The sequence below is a fragment of the Leuresthes tenuis genome, unplaced genomic scaffold (assembly GCF_036924035.1).
Source record: "Leuresthes tenuis unplaced genomic scaffold, fLeuTen1.0.hap1 SCAF_23, whole genome shotgun sequence".
NCBI lineage: Eukaryota > Metazoa > Chordata > Actinopteri > Atheriniformes > Atherinopsidae > Leuresthes > Leuresthes tenuis.
Window position 1 is genome coordinate 20,894,455 of NW_027325377.1, and position 15,323 is coordinate 20,909,777.

The 15,323-nt window shown below is 39.0% G+C and overlaps 1 protein-coding gene across 2 annotated transcripts in view; it reads left to right on the forward strand.

Annotated features, from left to right (window-relative positions):
* LOC140283255 (ELKS/Rab6-interacting/CAST family member 1-like) overlaps nucleotides 1–14,523 on the forward strand; it is a 126,706-nt gene extending 112,183 nt beyond the window's left edge. For both annotated transcript variants that reach the window (XM_072377985.1, XM_072377986.1), the window contains one exon: nucleotides 13,216–14,523. In XM_072377985.1, coding sequence (XP_072234086.1) covers nucleotides 13,216–13,353 — 138 coding nt within the window. In that variant the 3' untranslated portion in view covers nucleotides 13,354–14,523. The remainder of the gene's footprint in view (nucleotides 1–13,215) is intronic.
* The last annotated feature ends 800 nt before the right edge of the window (nucleotides 14,524–15,323 follow it).

Sequence of the window (15,323 nt, forward strand, 5' to 3'; positions counted from 1 at the left end):
AGCATATTTGTTCTATAAGAACATGTGAATGATGGATGTCAGAAATACATCTAGAAAAGCTTTTGCTGTGGATTTTGTTAAACCGCAGCTGCTGAACAATAGAACAAGGCAGATCTTTTTACATAAGTTAGATTGTTCTGAACTCTTATTGCAAATAAGGGTTTTTGTTTTTTTTCTTCTTTTATTTTTTTGATATTCGAATGACTGCTCTTTCTTGTATCTGTTGTGTTGACATTTTCCTGGACGGACCTCAATGAAAATGTCAGACTGAGGGTATAACATGTTATCCAGGTCAGTCTTTAATTGCTGTTTCTCAGCTAAGCTAAGCTGGCTTCTAACGTTTAGCTTTTTTCTTTGTTTTTTTTTTGTTTTTTTCCTTACATCTTTGGTTCCTGTGTGTTTATTTTCATGTCTTAGTTTAACCTCAGCTGAACTACAAAAAGTAACACTGTCTCCTATAGAGAGGTTTTACTCAGAGAGCTTTTCTCTGTGCCACGGTCATAATAACAAGCTTTATGGCTCAATGACGTCTCTAATGAGCACTGAAGAGAACTGGCATCGTGTTCTTCGACACACAATCCCGCACTTTCTCACTCATTTTGTCCTTTTTCCTGTCTGAAGTATGAAAGATAAAAGGGAATATCTGTGTGTATCTATCTCACGAACAGTTTGGAAGAGCTATCAAGAATGTCAGTTTCTCTGCATAAACCTACAAGAATGTGTGTTACTTTGAGTCCGTTTGAGTCTATACTGCACACATTTGTGTGTGTTTGGTGCAGTAAAAATTGTATGAAGTGTTATTGGCTGAGTTAGACATTGTATCGCGGGGCTTATGAATCCATGATGAATTGTCAGCCCATGATTCTCTATCAGCTCCCAGCGAGTGACTGCGATTGTTTCTGAGCCAACTCAAACTGCAGAAACCTCAGAAAGTCCACACACATTCAGTTTGTACAGCTCTACAAGCCCTTGTAATGAAAGAAAAAGGGATACAATTACAGACCTTTAATGTCTTTGTTACAGGTTTATCTTCACAAAAAAGATTTTGTCAAAGACAAAGTGGGGCTACTTGAATTAATCGTAATGAAGTTTCAAGTTGGGTAGTTGTTTGTGTCCCTCCTCATTTGTTGTTAAAAATGAATCAAAATATGTTTAAATGTGCAACTAAGATGAACAATAAAAGCTGCAAAATACACCCACAAATATGCAATTCTCTACACTTTAGGCTTCTGGCCTGCAAAGGACGAACACTGATGTCTGCACACAAAAATAAAAATTAATTTAGCTTTGGCTTAGATATAAAACAACAATAGTTTACTTTCAAATTCACACTATCGTTGTTTTTCCAGTTCTACGCCCTGATGCCCTGTGGCAAAACAATGCCCTCTTCAACAACTGGCAGGAAAAATGCATGTCCGTTGATGTGTGTGTGTGTGTGCATGTGTGTGTGTGTGTGTGCGTGTGTGCGAACCCCTTAAGGTTTCAAGGTCACTGATTGGGTGAATTTTGACTGACAGGATGTACAAAAACCGGACAGGGCAGAGCTGGAACTTAAACATCACAACTGATAATGTGGACTGTAAATACAAGGTAACAATGGGAGTGGAAGTGTGGAGCTTAAGCATCCGTTGTGATTAAAATAAGCATACTTATTACTTGGCCTATGTGTGTTTAGACTTGAGGGACATTTTCCTAGTTTAGATGTTGCTTTATTCTGCTGGCTTTTCTTTTCATAACAGCTTAATGTGAAGCTGCTCGCTATTATTTTTCATTACACTTGTTTCTTTATGAAGAACATTTTATAGGGGTCGTTTCTATCCTGTTTCTATTTGAGAGGTGACACTGAGATTTGTGTTAAATGAGCCGTCACTCATATGACTTGAAGTGAGATTTCAGGGGTCTCCATTTTGGACCTGATAATATCCTTGAAAAGGGCTTGTATGGTCACACAGCTTTAAAATTGAATTATCAGGCAGTGAAAGGACAGCTGTGCAAAGATGGTGTTTGACTTATATATTGTAAATAAAAGCAGGATGTCGTGTCAGGGGTCTTAAAAGTGATGCCACAGACCTTCATCAGATTAAAAGCTTTTGACAAATAGAGGCCAACGTAAGAAGGGAGTGGCAACCAAAACTTCACCAGAAAACATGTGCACTGATTATCACCCCCATAACGTAAGTCTCCAACATTACAGAAAAGCACTGTTATGTTTATAGTATTTTTAGTGTTGTAGTTACTGGAAAATACTATACCTTTCTCTCTAGTTTTTGTTAGTTTTATTGTATAATACCTCTACCTTTTAATTTTCCTAATTTCTTTTTATTATTTGTGTCCATGCTCCATTACTCTGCTGCTGCAGTAATGCAAACTCCCCTGTTGAGGGACTAATAAAGGATTATTCTGTTGTGTTTTATATGTGTCCAAAAAAGTTGAACTAAATTAAAATGAAATGAGTTCCACAATTTCAGTTGGTGAACTATACAGTTACTCATAGTCTGTCAGGACCTCATCCACTTAATTGAATGGGTCCATTAAGACAGTCACAATGTTATATACATATTTGGCAAATTAACTTTGACACAGCCTATGAAAAAAGTTGACAGTAATCATTTCACACAATATGCAGCATACATACATAGAAGGACACAATACACAAGCCACATGCCTAATTAACCTGACATTATTTGTAACATAAGCATTGAAGCAGAATAGTCTTACTGTGTACTGTCGCTTTGTTTTGATTGACAAGTTCTTGCTTGTGACATCCACATAAAAAAAATCCAGATGGCAACTGTCACAATGCCAAACTTAAGAATTCTCGAGTGACTTCATGTAGCTACGTTCATCTTTTTCCTCTTGTCTGTAGCTCAAATGCTGCATCATTGTAACAGTCAGTGACAACCTGCAATTCGCTTGTGAGAACAGTTGATTTCTAAGATGCCTGAAAAGAGAACACTTTTACCTCAATGTCTTTAAAAGTAAAATTACTTTTGTCTGTTCGCAGATGAAATGGTAAGACAGGAATGGAGTAGGCAGAGGAAGGGGAAAAGGAGGAGGTGGCATTGAGAGTTGAGCAGAGATTCAGACCCATCCATTTGTCCTCCGTTGTGGTCTGGGGTCTCCCCGTGCTTTCATTTTACAGCTCTGCTTCCTGCTCCAAGGATGATTGTTTTCTCTCTAAATACGACACAGACGTCTTTAACAAGCACCACACACACATAGACACACACGTAATGTGACATTTTGTCTATAAAAGGGGATTTTTGTCCTTATAATGTCTACAGTACAGCTACACACTCAGAAGAAGAAGAGACAGTCAGATGCACCCACACAAGTACAACTCTCAGTACCCAGTCATAGTCCCTCAAACACACACACACACAAACACACACACACACACACACATACACACTTTGGCCTTCACTGGTCATTACAGAGAGTCTGCTGGTTTTTATGCAGATTTATTGAATCCAGGCTTAATGGCTTCACCAGGCAACCTCTTTTTACATGCCTATGTCTTTTTTTATGTCGTTCTCTCCTTTCACCCTTGAACTTTCCTGTCTCTGATTATGACTCTCTCCTCCCCCTCCTCTTCAGTCTCTTTTCCTTTTCTCTGTGCTTGTAAATCTTTTTATTCATATTTCTCCATTTTCTTCTTTCTTCTTACTGTCACTCATCCTTGATCATTCTGCTCCCCCTATTCTCTCCATCTCGCTTCAGGTCCAACTTCAGCTGCTACCTTCCTTTTCCACCTCTATCTTTTCCTCTCTATCCTCTGTCGTCAGTAATGCGAATACAAGCTGGTGATGGCGACAGGTGAAGGCCAAAGACTTAATTTTACTCACATAAAGAAACGTACAGCAAACTGCTTTCCACTCTTTTCCACACCCTTTTTCCACTTTCCACCATCTGAGGCACTGAAGTCTTCACAATGGCAGCCATCACAGGAGCCCCAGCTTCACACATTTCTCCCGTGCTTGTTGCTGCTGACGTTTCCTTCAAGTGCCTCCTAATGGCCATGCTGGAAGAATTTTCTTCAGAACAGCAGTAAAACTAGCGTGACCTCTGCAAAACACCTTACAAAATTCAAAGGAACAAGTGGAGATGATGTAAGTGGTTCAGATGTCATGTGGGCACTGCATAATACAACCAGACCCTCACAATTGTACATTCATTGTTTTCAAAGTTGTTCGAAAGGTTAAGATTTTAAAATTGTCTAAAATTAGGTTTATCTGCCCTCAGTCACATTTCTTTCTTATTCAAAAATTTTATCAAAACCCTTGTATAGCATACTGTTTTATACTCTCTCTTTCAGGTTCTACCATAAGAGTGTGCTCGAATATCAAGACAATAATTGGGATGAGCAAGCAAAATTAACCAAATAAATGTTGCTATTTCTATTTTCTCTCATTCATGTTTGGGCTTTAGGGGCCTCTTTTTCAGAGGTAACCTCACATTCTATGTCAAAGTATCTTAAGATAAATTGCCTCACTTTAGTTAAACATTTGGATCCTCATTTGTTGGTTAGTTTCTTAATTTTTTTTAGAAGTGTGGCATTTTTTAAAAGCTAACCATGGTTACTTTTGTTGCACCTGCAGCTTGTGTTTTCCTGCAGTATTTACGCCATTGTTCTCATTTGGAGGACAAAACCCAAAGAATTCCCAACAACTGTGAATCAGTTCAAACTAAATTGCTTCCATCTTTTCAGATTGGCCCACGGGGAGGTTACACCTGCAGTATGTTTCTGCTGTTTATTTCTGCAGCCATCAGCGTTGTTAGTCCAGTCTTGTGTAATCACTCCTGGAGGGCCGAGTTTAAAGATCAAGTCTTATTTATAAGCTTCGAAAGTTCTGTTCTCTCCATGTGGTTACAACACATACTGAACATTAAAAAAGCACAACAGTTGGATAGTGGAGATCTTCAGAGTATTTGCCTGTAAATATGTATATGTTTCTATTATCAGATTTGACAGATTAAATAATACATTGACATAAAATTACAAAATGGTGCTGAATTACCCACAAAACACTTCTCTTGAATTTTTCCTCAGAGATCTTTAAGAGTACAGTGTTTTAGTCCTTCTGGAGAAGTTTTAGCTACAACTCCTCAAGCCCAATTCCCACTGCAGCTCGTTAGCTTGCATTATTAGTTGAGCTGCCTTTGACTGGACGCGACTCGGGCGCTTTTGGGCTGGGCGCAGCACAAGGAGCCAACTTATAAAACTGTTTTACACAGTGTAAGTCTGTTAGAGAGTAATGGACTAAATAAAGACAGGCAGAGAAACGGGGATTATAGAGGTCTATATCGGAGTCTATATTATACTTTATCCTTTTGCACTGTCTCATGATGGTGTTTCTATAGCGTCACTTGGGGCTGCTGTTGAAGTCTGGAGCCTCTTTGATTGTGTCTTTACAGCTGCAGTTGTGGGGTAGAGTTGGGGGGGGGGGGTGCTCTCCAGCTTTTTTCTGGGTCCTGATCTTTGTTCTCTCAGTGCCTTTCTGCTTCTTTACATTAGACTGTGCTTTCTCCTTTAAAACACATTTTGCTCTAGTACTTACTGTAACCTCTCACCTTGCACAGGTTTTATCTTACAGTGCTGCTCTTTTTCACTTTCAACAATGAGCACCCCTCTGAAAAGACTTGGTTAACATTTTGGTTAAAAAAAAATGGGCTCACTGTATAGGATAAGACAATCCGGGACTTAGAAGTTAGATAGATAACTCAATTCTTGCATGACAGTGCAACAGTAATTGATTTTATGTGGAATTGAAGTAAAATTGGCTTCTTTGCATTGTGATGCAGTAACTTAAGTGCACCCCAGTTTCCATTTTTCTTTATACTCCTCAAACTCCTTGTCAGGTTTCTCTCAAAAAACAGCCCTAGCAGTTACTACACTATTTGTGCAGCACTTTATAACATTTTTGTAAAAGTGGGTCAGTGGGCCTCACTGTAAGCATCCCTGATCTGTGGAGGCATGAGATTTGAGCTCACAGTTCAGAGAACATAATTTCCCCTAAATCAGTCAAAGCCGGGGGAAGTTTAAGTGTTTAAAATGCACAGCCATGAAGTGGACAGAGGCAGTTTTCTAAGTGAAAACAGACCTCTGGCCTCAGAATTTTAAATTATTGTAAATTAAAATCTCTAGGCATGAAATGTTGTAAAATGTCTGAAGCAGGCAGTTGACCTGTGCAAACATTTACAAATGCTCTGTGGTTAAATAATACATGTGGTCTTCATCTCTACATCTACCTCTTTGTCATTTCTTCTCTTTGTGTTGGTTTGTGCGTGTGTGTGTGTGTGCATGTGTGTGTGTGTGTGTGCGCGTGTGTTAATGTCTTGATCTCGCTCTTCTGAGTTATGGTTTCTTTAGAAAACATTAGCATTCCTCTGTAAAGAGGTTCAAGCCCTGCAACATGTGTCAGGAGGTCAGTGCACACACACCTCACACCCTCATCCTCATTCTAAAGCTGATAACCTGTGTGTGAATGTACAAGTTTCAACGGTTTCGACAGTGTTCATGTGTGTGTCTCCAGGCCCCCAGTAAGGCAGATAACGATCCATCACGATAATGGAGCTTTAATGGCTGCAGTAAAAACTATCTTCAACAAACCCTCTCTCTTGGAGACACAAACACACATCTTACCCTTCACCTTCTCCTTCCCCTCTTCTTCCCACAGTCCCTTCTGCCACTCAATAAATCAGAACTCGAGCTTTAGCCTCATGCTGTGCACTCACGCACACCTGTCATGTAAAAAAAACAAATCATTGTATCATTTACACACACTCACTACCTTTTAAATGCGCGCACACACACAGACAGGAACCATGAATCTGGCAGCGCCACCTCTCTGCCCACTTACATTAATTTGTCCACATATCTCCTTGACCACACACTGTGATTGCATGAGACTTGACTCGTGGGAGCTTAGAAGTACAGCATCCAAACTTAAACTGCATTACTGGAGCCTGTTTATGTTTCAGCATTTCTCAGGCCTTAATTAAGCTTTTGATTGAATGTAGCAAGAGAAGAAGTGGTTTAGTGCTGAGAAACAAGGGGACTTTTTTACTTTTAGGATTAAATTATGACTACTTTTGTTGAAAAGCCGGGCCATATTTTACCAGATTTGGCCATGATCATAACAGATATGAGAATATTTTTCTCCCTAGATTAGCTGTGATGATGTGATGATGAACTCAGTTTTTTAATGATGCAGTTACAGGTTTGCAGTTTAACTATGTCATGTGAAAAAAAAGTAAGAACCAAAAGAGAATCAGACTCATATTTCGATCTTTGAATCCTCTGTTTTCATGACCAAGTAAGTGATTCCCTTACCATATTATTAATACTATAATACATACTGTTGGAAATGTAGTTAATACATTGATACTGGAAATACAATATTAATCAGTAATCAAACAGTCAGATATTAAATTATAAGAAAAAGAAGAAAGACAACTTGAAGGTGGCAAGTCCATTAATGATGCACTAATTAGGAGTAGTGGAAAAAGCTCTGGTTTAATTTACACCTGTGCTCAGAATCAGTCATCTAGTGCTGGTGTAGCATCCACATTCTGCTGGTTTAGGACCAAAACAACTTTCGAAATTATGCCGACAAGCTGGACCAACCAGAAGAGTCTGACTTTAATAACCAAAAATCCTATTCAGTGTAACTTCTAACCTTTCTGCTCTATGAGGACCAATTTTAGACCAAAACTTTAGAATAGAAATGAAATAGAGAACCAATGGTTAATTATTCATTTAATTCCTACACCTGCTTTATCTTGTTCAGAAATTTCAGCTGACATTTGATGATAAATCCCACACATATATGTTTCCTCACCGGTGCCATCTGGAGTTTAAGGGCCCCATTTGCATCTACATTTATGGATAACAGTCAATCAGCATTGCAAATGGCATTTAAAAAGCACTGTCTGCTGTTTGCATTAGCATTTAGTGACTTGCAATATGAAAACAAAATGAAAACTACAAACAAAATAAACTGTGGTTATGATGGAACTGGTTTTTAATAAACTTGATCTAAATTTGGTCCTTATTGCCTACAGAGGTTGTGCCTTATTTTACTTTACACTGGTCGATACGTAGATGCACATGTATCTAATGTCATCTTGTTTTTTAATCAGGGTTCAATTGTCACAGTGAAAAATGAATGAACAGATTCTTCTCGTTGCAAACGTGATAATGGGATTACCACCAGTAGCAGCAGTTTCAAGCATAGTACTGACTTGCTCTCTCATCCCTAATGTCCTTTCCTATTCTTTCCGAAAATGCCTGGAAAGTTTCAGCATTTTGAGCTTTTTTAAGTTGGTGTCAGCTGACCACATTTCACTTAAAGACTTGGTCTCCTCTTCTCCCCATGCATTTAATTTATTTCCCTTTGGGCTTCATACGATACGCTGCCAAAACAAAAGTCTGTACCTTCCAAAAAAGGGCTTTTTTAAACAAGAAACAAGATGTTTGGTCCAGGCAATTTTACCTGTAACTCTTTCTTGGAACGAGCTGAAAAATACAAAACCAAATGAGGGGAAGGGCCCATAGACATACACAGCCTCAGATTAGGGGTCACAAGTAATGCAGGCTCATTTCAAGCAGCCACTAACCAATAAAAGTAGGGAAAGTTTTGTCCAAGACTTGGCCCAGCGATGTAATGTCAGGAGTAGTCAGAACTGGAATCACAGAATGAAGATTTATTATAACCAGCATAGCTGAAATGCATAAAGCAAAGCCCGGGTTATAAATACCTGAAATGTTTCCCTAAGACCTAAAAGCCAGTAGCTTTACATAAAAGGAGTCTGTGGCCACAGAATCAGCAGGGTATCGCAATGTTATATGTCTTTATTAAGCCCTATGTGGAGACAAGCAGCTCTCAGTTTAGTTGTAAATGTGAAAATTATCAGGGGCCCCTTCAGCTTTCATTAGGTTAGTTGATTGAGGTAATATCCATCATGCCTTAATGATTTCCTCAAGAAATTTCTGATCAACAATTTAAAGCTTTGAGGTAGATGAGCTGTGGATGCTGCAACATCATATAAGTTCAGCGTTGGTCTTTTTCATAACCTTCTCTGGTCTTTGAACTGCACTTGACCCATTTAATCTTGATTCTTAAACATCTTTTTAACTGTTTTTTTTCCAAGTGTAGGTCAAGGCTGTAGAGGACAGCAGTACCCTCCTACCAAACTGTTTATCTTTTCCCAATCGTCTTATAACCTTATCTTTACGGCCGTGTTTTTCTGAGAGATCGCAACTAAAATGCAAAGCCATTAAGTTGAATTACCTGCAATCACGATCAAGCTAACATGTTGGAGATATCTCTGAGCTTCACAGTAAAATAGTGCCCTCTAACTCTTTTGCACACACACACTTACACAGGTCTTTGTGGCCTGAGAGTGTTTGGCCATTATGGATGGGGCAAAGCAGAGCAGCAGAATGATAAAAATCAAGGTGAAGACAATCAGGGCAGATAAAACTCCAGGAGATAAAAGTTGGCCTACGTGCTCAGAGCTCTTCACTCCCTGCCTGAAATCTGATTTTGTCTTGAAGTCTTGATAGTGTTACGATAGAAGAGTGATTTGTTTGGTTGGTACACAGCAACACGTGAAGCATATGTTTCCTATTTACATCACCTGGAAAGAGTGAATGAGTCAGTCTGTGTATGTTGTGGGGATTGTTCCCTGCTGTCTGATGTCAGTAGAGCTTTCAGAATGGGCCAAAGTGGGCCAAACCTTTGCTCATACAAACACTGAGGTTATTGTAGTGGCAGTCGAGCATCTTTGCTTCCAAACATGGCATCAAACTCGCCTTCACCTTCTCCCTGTCTAACCCACTCTCTAAATGTTTCCCAATTCTCTTCTACATAGATTTCTTTGTCGTCACTCTCATCTACATCTGCTTCTTTTTCACCATGTCTTTCTAAACAGTGATCTGGTGCACTGCACAGATCACCACAACAGCGCTGCTCTGGCTCTGGGGTGAACTGGTCTGTTATGGGCGTTTACCACCCCAATCACAAATTATTTCACTGCCCTCCAGTAAGTAAATCCGCTCCTTTTTGGCTACAACTGAGAGGACAAGAAGGAGCTTCTTCTTCTAGGTCATATGGATCGTAATCACTTAAAAACCCCAAACAACACACTATCTGTACCATCTGCATGCTGCAACGTTGCAGCTCCGCAAACTGCTCCCTTCTCATTACCACATACTACAGCCACTGACCTTAGGTTTCTCTTAGTAGTTGTGATTGTTTTGAGGCCCACAATTCTTAGATATTCTTACCAATAACAAATTTAATCATAACTAATGTGATTTAGGGGAAGTCAATTAATAAATAAAATGTATCTATTTAATAAGCAAGAGATAATTCCTCTTATATGCACAATGTTGCGTGTGCCATCATCTCTTTTCGCTTTACTATGATAATCCCCACAAAATGACCCTTGTATTCAAAGGGCTTTCTGGATGTCCATAGTACATTTTTATTTGAACTGCAAGGAGCATTTAAGCTATTTAGAATTGCGCTTACTGAAGTTGAGGTACTTGCATGAAGCAGAATTTGATAGAGATGTCTAAAACTGAACCAGCAGGTTTGAGATATCCTGACTTTTACACCCTGGTATGGGCCAAGATCCAAAATACACACAACATTTCCCAAAAAACATCTTGACAGTCTTGCATTAAAGCCAGTCTGCCTGGTTAATATCCTTGTTTTTCAAATTCTCCACCCAAAATGTGCATACTGCATCTTTAATAAATAATGTAACAATCTAATATATGCATAATCAGCTCTATATGCCTGTGATTTATTGGGAAGGTTTCATTAATCATTAACAATGTTATTACTTTAGAGCAGTTTTACACATGAATAACGCCTCTGTAATATAAAATACCACTGAGATTTGCTGGCAAAGAGATGAGAGTAGAGGGAAGAGGTTAAGATTTAACGAGGGAATATTTGCCAATATCTGACCCAATCCTTGCATACACACACCAACATAAATGTGGGCTTGTGTTACATGACTGTTTTAGCGGCACTCTTATTGATACAGATGTATTGGTCATTAAGCCAGTTAGATTTGACGTCTCAGCTCGGCCACAGCCAAAGAAAATAGCATCAGCGCTCCCTTGCAGAAATGTTCCACTCTGTTTGAACAGAAAGAACTACACTGTGGTGTTTTCAGATTACAGTCTGATATGCATGTGTGTGCACATGAGTATGCACCTTAAACATGCTGAGAAGGGTCCAGACCTCTCTCCCCGAGCCCCTGGTTCTGAGCATGGAGGAGAGGAGTTGAGCTTATTGGACCACAGCAGTTTCTGTTTTTTTTCTTAACAAAGTTAAGTTGAGAGACAAGCAGTCCAGTTGCTGACGTATAGTTGCAGATGACAGACAACTGAATTCTCCTTACCTCACTGTCCTAGAATAAAGGAAAAGCTACTCTGGACTTGAAATCAGGAATATAGCCAGCATTAGCTTTGTCTCTATTGTTCTACTGTTGTAAAAAGGCAGTACAACATGGTGGCAGGTATACGTGGTAGACATTTGTTAAAATTGATTACCAGCAGATGCTTCTAAATGGTTCACACCACTGTCTTTATATCACTTTCAAATCCACCAGACGCCTTTGATGAAAACATCACTTTACTTCACAGAACATGGAGGCTCCCAGTCTCCCACAGCCTTGGTTAGTTTATTTGTGTTATTTTTTTTATTTCAAATTGCAATTATCTTAGCAAATATTGCTGTTTTTTCAGGACCTCTTGGCTTCTCTAAGATAAGGCGTTCCTCAGAGACTGATTGCCATGAGGATGGTGATAAGTTACTGGACACACATGATTCCTAAGTTTAAAAAAAGGTCAGGGCTATTATTTCCTTTTTTTTCCTTTTCACTTCTGCTTTAGGCACTAAGATTTTGTGGTTAGTTTAGGAAGGGGTCGTGGCTTGGTTTCAAATACGCAGTTTAACATGTTGAAAACTAATGCTAATATCTTCCCTTTGCATTGTCTCTAAGGGATCCTGATGAAACTGTAATATGTGATGTAAAAGAAGTCATGTGACTATGAAGAGAGCGCAGACAACTCATGTCAGAAAGGGCCATCAGACTATAAGCTCTGAGGATTACTTTAATCACAGTGGTTGTTATTGTACTATTGTATCAGTTGCTCATGGATCCTCAGATCAGGATTTTTGGGATGCTGGGAGCAGGAACAGCTGATATCAATCACCACATCACATTATCTATTTGAAGATTTTGATGAATAATAAAACATTACTTACTAGCATTAGATCATGTAATTTTAGATACCATGATTTGATGAGTATGAAATTAAGGGACAATGAGGCATCATTATTTGACAGCAGCCAATTTATCACGAAGCAACATGTGTATCATACCAGTCTTTAAAAACCAGTCTGTTCTTAGTTATTGGGATCAGCTTAGAGCTAAAGAAGGTGTGAAATAAGGCACACTTTATGAAATATAAATAAGAATAAAAGTAAGATGAGGACTTAGATGGCGGCTTTAAAAATTAAAGGGTTCGGGTTAGTTATGTAGGTCAAGTGGTAAAGCAAAATGAAAAAAACAAAAATAACCCTTGAAATAAGCACACGATACTAAACAACATTTGTTCTACTGTGACATTCATTGCATACTTGTCTTGTTTCAGTAGAACATGCTGCTGTGTTGCCACATCCGAGGAATAGCTCTGTTTGTGTTATCAATGGCATCAAAATATAGCCACAGCGATTGACAAAAGGGCTTCCGTTATGCCGTCTTATACATGTGCTAATAACCTGTGTTCTAGTTTGTTTGTGTTTAATATAAGAGAATAAGCTTTTTTTCATTTCTTTCACATACACTCTTTTAATCAACTTGGAGGAGAAAGCTCCAGTTAGCTTTATACAGTTAGCATAGCATACCTGCTAATATGGTGAAGCAGGTGGCCTGGTTCTGGCCAAAGGTTACAAGTTCTACTACAGCCTCAAAGATTCACCAATTTACCAGCTTGTTGCATTTATTATATCTGTAGAAGTGTCAAAAAGGTATAAAAACAAGAATGTGCAAGAAAGCGAATAACAATATTGTATCAGTCCCTTCCTTTAAATTAGCTACTTTGTTACATAACTAGATGTTGGTTGGTTAGCAAAATATCTAAAATCTCCCTCCTGTCTTCCTTCCCCCTGTTCTCTGTTTTTCTTTTAGTTGGAGGCGGAGTTAGCGCTGTGTGAGAGGGAGGGGGCGGAGCTCCAGGAGTACGCCAATCAGGTCCTGCAGCAGATCGCCGACCGATGCCCCGACATTTTGGAACAAGTTGTCAATGCCTTGGAGGACAGCTGCTGACAGACCAATGCACACACTCTGACTGATGAGCTCACATTTAGAAACATACAAAGTCAGACATATGCATCAAACATTTAACTCTCAGTCACTCACACACACACACACATTCACAACCATCAGAGGTCAACAGCGAGTCGCCACAATCCCCCTGTTACACAAATGGAGTCAGAGTGGGACATGTCACCTGCCATTCTGTTACCTGCTCCTCAGTCATCTTAATTTAACAGGAAAGTGAGTGTAAGGGAAAAAATATATATAATTACTGACAAATTCCTCTACAGTGTTTATAATTTTTAACAAACTGTGTTCATCTGTCAGTTCAAAGTGCTTTACTGGCATGTAGTTTCAACAGGACTAGTTGTATTTTCCTAACCGCTCTGAAAAAGAAGGCGCCTCTGCTGCACTCACCGTCTGTGACACTTTACATCGGCCATCTTGTGTCCTGGCAGTCAGCAGTCGCACTTGGAGAAAATATTTCCAAACCCTGGCAGAAGGGTGAAAGTGAGCTATGCTTGCCAGGTTGTTTCTGATGCCAGATTTGCACGTTGTTGCCACATTGTTATTTGATTAGTTCAGATACTGAAGTATGTTTATTTCAGCTGCCTTTGGCTCTTTACATTATTTGCTGCTATCTTTTTAACTTTTAGTCTTTTTTTCTTCCGTTCTCTGTAAGTGTCTGATGAAACGTCCCGACTTGTAGTTTCTTTCATATTTTATCTCCAGATAGTTGTGTAAATTGTAAAGGAGGAACATGACACTTTAATTAATCATTTTTCCATAATTGACGATGAAAGGCACAAACTCTAATAAATCTTGCAAAAGACCCTTTATTAAAACACACCAGTGTACTGTAGATGGTTTGTGTTTCTTTTTTACTTTGGGGAAAACATGTTTGGTTTGGTTTGGTGTCCATGCTGAAATAAGGTTGAGTTCAGATTAAAAGAAAATCCCTTAAATGACTGTCTCTTCACAGTTAGAATTAGATTAGATCTGAACTTCCCCTTGTTAAAACATCTTTTGTTTTCTTACTTTCTTGGGGGAACGTGAGGGTATATAATAAATGTCATATATTTTTTTTGCTTCGGTAATATATGTATATATAAAACACTAATCTTGTTTAATTGAAAATGTTGTCATCTCTTGATTGGTATGCTACGTGACACGTCAAAATCTTTCTTTTCTGGTTTTTGAACGATAGCAGATTTGTTCTGGGAGCAGGACACTGTTGCAGCAACACAAGGCTTTGTGTCCACTGGGAACTCTCCCTTAGAATCAGTTTTTCTGTTCTCGCTCTTGTTGCTTTCAGTGGAAATGACACTGCGTGTTTCCCACAGCACTGACAGCCTTTGCATGATTTGAACGCCGAGCACTTCAGGCTCAGATTGTTTCAACGTAAACCAAAACTTTCTCCCTCTCTCTTTTTGTTTTTCTCTCCTTTGTAGCCTTTCTGTGTGAGTGCTGAGGCTGTGACTGGTGTTGCCCAGAGGCACTGCTTAACACTGATCCCCGTAAACGTCACCTGGTGGACACAAAGCCTAAAGACTCGAGTTTACACTTCATTCTTAAATCTGATTGGATGCTTAGACCCGTTCATACGGCTGTAAAAGCATCGACTTTTGGCCCTTGAGCAGTTTTTTTAACAGATCAAAGCCACGTGGGTTTAAATGAGGAGTCTGATTTTGTGTGCAGAGCCCTCAAATGGAAGATTTAATGATCCCACAGAGTTTATGGAAGGTTTAAAAAATGGTGGGTGTTTTATTTTAAGGAGAAGCTCCGTCAGATTTCAGCCTGTGTGTAAATTCAGCTTTCTGTCGTTTGTCTTATACTGATGTCACTGGGAACGGTGGTGACTGGCACTCACTTTGAACTTGTGAATAAAAAAATCGGAATGAGAGAATGGAATAAAGTATGGATTTATCTTTATTTAGTTTAGTCTTTTATTTTGCTTCATGTCTACACCAACAGTTCAA